Source organism: Pteropus vampyrus, unplaced genomic scaffold (genome assembly GCF_000151845.1).
Source record: "Pteropus vampyrus isolate Shadow unplaced genomic scaffold, Pvam_2.0 Scaffold217, whole genome shotgun sequence".
NCBI classification, from domain to species: domain Eukaryota; kingdom Metazoa; phylum Chordata; class Mammalia; order Chiroptera; family Pteropodidae; genus Pteropus; species Pteropus vampyrus.
The window spans coordinates 3,407,011-3,412,434 of record NW_011888998.1 but is presented as its reverse complement, the minus strand read 5'-3'; the positions used below and the strand labels follow the sequence as shown (position 1 = coordinate 3,412,434).

The following is a 5,424-nucleotide window of genomic DNA, read 5'->3' as shown; positions in this document are numbered from 1 at the left end:
TCAGATTGTCTCCACTGTAGAAGGAACCCAGGGAAAATGGGGCGATGTTACAGCAGCAATGAGCATGATTAGCCCTCAGGGAAGGTTTCCAGTGGGAATTTCCTAGCGTGGGAATTTTCGATCTTTGCCCATTGGAATTTTTCCTGTTACTCTACACCACTTCCATTTCTCCTTTGTAAGCTTGATAAGAGGAGGAAGATGCAGGTGGGCATAGAGTAAGCGAGGACCAGGGAGGGAGGAATGGTAAAGATTTTCTGTATGTCAGTCTTGGGGTGAACTTCAGAAGAGCCTGGTTAGGCTCATCAGGTTGGACTGTGGAGAACACGATTAGGGGACTGCGCTGGCAATAGCCAGAGAGTAGGTGTAGTAGAGGAAGATAAACTGCCTGCCTCCATGAAGCTCACAATCTAATGATTTCAGGAAACCGTCCCCTGCCTGGGCCTCTTGCCTATGGAGTGCTGCACACCCCATTTAGAGGTGGTAGGGACAAGATCTCTGGCACCGCCTTCCCCTAAAAATAATCTTCAAATGCATAGTGCTATCCAGTTCAAATACATTATACCATTTAATCCTAACGATTCTGTGAGCTAGCAGGGCAGCGAGAGTTGTATATATTGTTCCCATAATAGTGATGCAGAAACTGAGGTCGAGAGGCTCCAAAGGGTGGCCTCACGCGGGGTTGCCCAACCCCTGGGTGCTGGCCTGGCTCTGCCTCTTCAGCAGGTCGGTTAATTTGGCCAATCTTAAGTCCCTGCAGGAGTTACGAGGCCGCGGAGGAGCCGAGCGAGGGGCGGCGGGCGGCGGCGACGCAATCCCCGGCGCGCTTGCGGGCGCGGGCCCCGACCCTGACCGTGACCCATTCCGCTGCCGCCGCCGCCGCCGCCGCCGCCATGGCACAGGAGAACGCCGCCTTCGCCGCCGGCCCCGAGGAGCCGTCGCGGCGCCGCGGCCGCCAGCGATACGTGGAGAAGGACGGCCGGTGCAACGTGCAGCAGGGCAACGTGCGCGAGACGTACCGCTACCTGACGGACCTGTTCACCACTCTGGTGGACCTGCAGTGGCGCCTCAGCCTGCTCTTCTTCGTCCTCGCCTACGCACTCACCTGGCTCTTCTTCGGCGCCATCTGGTGGCTCATCGCCTACGGCCGCGGGGACCTGGAGCACCTGGAGGACACGACCTGGACGCCATGCGTCAACAACCTCAACGGCTTCGTGGCCGCCTTCCTCTTCTCCATCGAGACGGAGACCACCATCGGCTACGGGCACCGCGTCATCACCGACCAGTGCCCCGAGGGCATCGTGCTGCTGCTGCTGCAGGCCATCCTGGGCTCTATGGTGAACGCCTTCATGGTGGGCTGCATGTTCGTCAAGATCTCGCAGCCCAACAAGCGTGCCGCCACGCTCGTCTTCTCCTCACACGCGGTGGTGTCACTGCGCGACGGCCGCCTCTGTCTCATGTTCCGCGTGGGCGACTTGCGCTCTTCTCACATCGTCGAGGCCTCCATCCGCGCTAAGCTCATCCGCTCGCGCCAGACGCTCGAGGGCGAGTTCATCCCGCTGCACCAGACCGACCTCAGCGTGGGCTTCGAGACTGGCGACGACCGCCTCTTCCTTGTCTCGCCTCTCGTCATCAGCCACGAGATCGATGCTGCCAGCCCCTTCTGGGAGGCGTCGCGCCGCGCCCTCGAGAGGGACGACTTCGAGATCGTTGTCATCCTCGAGGGCATGGTGGAAGCCACGGGTGCGGGCGGACCCGAGGAAGGGAATGGGGCGGGCTGGGAATTGGACTTAGAAGGGCACGGGTGGAGGTGGGCAGGGCTGAGAAAGGCAGGGGCAAGAGAAGGGGCCAGGGGTAGGAGAGAGGCTAGACAGAGAGGCTGATGGAGTGAGAGTGCGAAGATGGGATATCTGAGTTGGAAAGGGCATGTGAGCATAGTGACCCCGCAGAGAGTCCAGAGAAAGCATGGGGGATCCTCTGAAGTGGCCTTTGCCTGGGGCCCTGGGCTGAGAGGTCTGTGTCACTGGGAATAGGGCAGAGGACTGATCATAGCTACTCTGTCCTGCACAGCTCCAAAGGATCTTACCTTTCTCAGTTCATCTTAACGAGAACCCCATGAAGGTAACTTCTTGGTATTGTGTTCATTTTTTTCAGAAAAGAGATTGCCCTCAAAGTAGGGTTAAGTGAGTTGTCCACAGCCGTAAGCTATTAAGTGGCCATGCCTGGATGGGACACAGGCAGTCTGGCTTCAGTGTTTAGTGGTATGGAGTTGGAAGTGAGGGTTAGGTTCATGGTTTTTGTCATTCTGAGAAGTCCAGGTCCCTGGACTTTAGTGGGGAGGGTTATCTGTGACTTGAATTAGTCCTAGTCTGGACTTTAGAAAAAAGTTGATACCTGGTCTCACTTCTGCCTCTGTTTCACCATCCATCAAGATTCTCAGCCTCTACTGACAAAGGAGACAGTTGATCTTAGCATTTCTAGTGGCTTCCCAGAAGGAACTGATAATACACCTGTAATGTCAGTACCTCCAACTCAGGCCTGCACAGTGAAGGGCTTGGGAGCAGGCAGGAAAAGGCCAGCGCCGGGGCAGCAAACGAGGTACTTTACGACTTGGAATCTAGGAGTGGAGAAGAATTAAAACACTACAGGTGGATAACCGGAGGCCCATGAGTGGGCCACAGTTCCTGTTGTCCCAGCTGTTGCCCTCTTCTGGCTTCTCCCACAAGCTGGGGCCCTCAGACTCCTTCCTGGCTCCTTCATGCTGAGCCTCTATGCACCACCATCTGCCTCAGTGTTCCCTGTTCCTTCTTTACCAACCCCAGACTCCCTCGCTCCAGCTCTTTCCCTCACTTACCTCACCCCTTTTCCACTCTGTTACTTCCTTTCAGTACCTGAGGCAGCCCCTCCCCTTACCTAGAAGACCCTGCCTACTCCTGTTCTCCCTTTGTAACCCCAGCCCCTGCTCTCTTTCTCTCATCTTCTCTCTCCCCAGGGTCCTTTTTGCCTCTTTTTCCACTCCCTCACTGGACACTTCCTCTTCCAGCCTTCATCAAAGGAATAAAGGGTACCAGTGACCCTAAGATGTCTCAGGGTGGAGCTTGCATGGTGAGAGTCAGTCTCTGGTTAGCTGATGTTCACTCTTCTGTCACCCTTTGTTCTGAGGTGGACATGGGCTAAGGTGGCTAGAAGAGACCCTGGGGTAGTGGGAGGAAAATCACTTGCCCTGGGAGATATGCCCACCCAAAGAGAGGACAGGACACAGGCCAGGGCAAGGAGGGTAAGGTGAAGAAGATAGGGAGGGAGCTTATCTGACTTTTCTAGAGAAACGAAGCTGGAAAGGAAAGTAATATTTTGGGTGAGAGCAAGGATAATGAGCCAAAACCGAACAAGATGACATTTAAAGGGAATAAATATAAAAGTCTGCATTTAGGCTTTTAAAAAAATCACTTATGTAAGCACAGCATGGAAGAGCTCTGGTGAAAAAGAACTGAGGGTTTTAGTTGGCCACGGGCTTAATGTCGTAGCAATGTGACACAGCTTCCAAAATGTTTATGTAATCTTGGGCCCTATTAGCTAAAGCATCATGGACAGAAGAGAGAGGTGGTGTGCTCCCTCTTATGCAAGGATCAGGCCATGATTGGAGTATTTATCACAAAGTGCTTAAAGGATCCTCCTTTGTCATTCTGGTTTATACTCAAGAAAGTAAAATTTTGGGAAGCCAGGTCACATGAGGAATGGTGAAGGGTGACAAGGACGTTCAGCCTAAGAAGAGAAAATATGATGGAATCTGAGACTCCAGTTTTCAGATACTTGAAAGGGTGCCATATGTAGGGGAGTGAAACCAAAGGGTCGAAATCCCGGGAAGCAGATTTTAGCTCTATATAAAGAAGAACCACTCAACTATTAGAGCCATCATGCAAAGGAGTAGACGTCTTGTGAGACGGTGAGCTCTCAATTATGGGAGATAATCAAGTACAAGCCAGAAGCCCATAACTGGGAATGCTCTAGTGGGATGCCCTGTATGGAGAGAGAAGTTGGACTTGATGATTCCCAAGGCCAATTTCAAGGTTAAGCTCTGATTGGCATCTTCAGCACAGAGGAGGAGAGAGAATGGGCTGGAGATGAAGAAGAGTTGGGCAGTTGGAGGAAAGGTGGGAGACTGAGCAAGTACAGGAGAAGGGATGGGGGAGAAAGTAGGCTGGAACAAGGGGTGGGGCCCTTGGGGAGGGATTTAGAGAAGAGTGCTAGGAACGGAGCTATGGAACAAGAGGCAGGAGAGGGAAGCCTGGGGCTGGGATTCCCCTTACCCATACCCCTCCCCCCAGGAATGACATGCCAAGCTCGGAGCTCCTACCTGGTGGATGAGGTGCTGTGGGGCCACCGCTTCACATCAGTTCTGACCCTGGAGGATGGTTTCTACGAGGTGGACTATGCCAGCTTCCACCAGACCTTTGAGGTGCCCACGCCCTCGTGCAGCGCCCGGGAGCTGGCTGAGGCAGCAGCCCGCCTTGATGCCCATCTCTACTGGTCCATCCCCAGTCGGCTGGATGAGAAGGTGGAGGAGGAGGGGGCTGGGGAGGGGGCTGGGGGAGAAGTTGGGGCTGACAAGGAACAGAATGGCTGCCTGCCTCCCCCAGAGAGTGAGTCCAAGGTGTGACCAATTTCCTCCAGACCCCTGCGGCAGGGCCAGACACAAGTACCTGGGAAGCTGGATATTGGAGGTGGAGAAGGAGGCAGGCGAGGTCCCTGGGAATGCACTAAAGCTGGAGAGGGCCCTCAGAACCTCGAGTCCAGGATCCAATGTGGAAGGGAGGGATCCTGATTTCAGGAGAATGGAGGGTGGGGATGGATGAACTTACCAGCCTGTCTGTGTCTGACCTTCACATCTGTTCATGGGTAGATGGATGGACAGAAGGATAGACTTATGTGGGTTGGATGGGAAGGTGGAAGCAGATAGAGACACCAGGTGGATAGGTAAATGGACCTACAGACAGGTAGTGCACTCAGGGCTGCTACTAATTCATAAAGCATCTTTGTGCAAATTCTGAAAAAGCACCCTTTTCCTCCAGACTGATGCCCCCCCACAAACCAGGGGAGCAACCACAGTGTGGGCTGGAATTTAGTCCCCATTCACCTCTTCAGCCAGCCTCCCTGTGTATGGCACACCTGTCTCACTGAACACAGTAGCCCCAGCTGACCCAGAGGAGAGAAAGCTGGATGGAAGTGGGCAGAGATGAGGAAGGTGCCCTCCCAGCTTCACCCCCACCACTGTGACAGGCTCAGCAGAGGAAAAAAAAGGCTTTGGGGCAGATCAGCAGGGTGTGAATGACCTTGTCTACTGGACAGGGAAACAGGAAGTAGGGAGCTGCCAGAGCAGTGGCCCTGGGAAAGGACAGCCCTTTTCTGACAGTGGAGTGAGATTTCATA

At 54.2% G+C, this 5,424-nt stretch overlaps 1 protein-coding gene across 1 annotated transcript; it reads left to right on the top strand.

The window, feature by feature from the left end:
• Positions 1 to 890: 890 nt before the first annotated feature.
• KCNJ9 (potassium voltage-gated channel subfamily J member 9) lies at positions 891 to 4,654 on the top strand. The gene is made up of 2 exons (XM_011373084.1): positions 891 to 1,740; positions 4,323 to 4,654. Exons 1-2 carry the CDS (start codon positions 891 to 893, stop codon positions 4,652 to 4,654), a joined length of 1,182 nt encoding a protein of 393 aa, XP_011371386.1.
• Positions 4,655 to 5,424: the final 770 nt, after the last annotated feature.

Coding starts and splice junctions, on each gene's coding strand:
- KCNJ9 (XM_011373084.1), top strand. CDS start 891: ATGGCACAGGAGAACGCCGCCTTCGCCGCCGGCCCCGAGGAGCCGTCG. Junction 1,741..4,322: donor GGGCATGGTGGAAGCCACGG/GTGCGGGCGGAC, acceptor CCCTCCCCCCAG/GAATGACATGCCAAGCTCGG.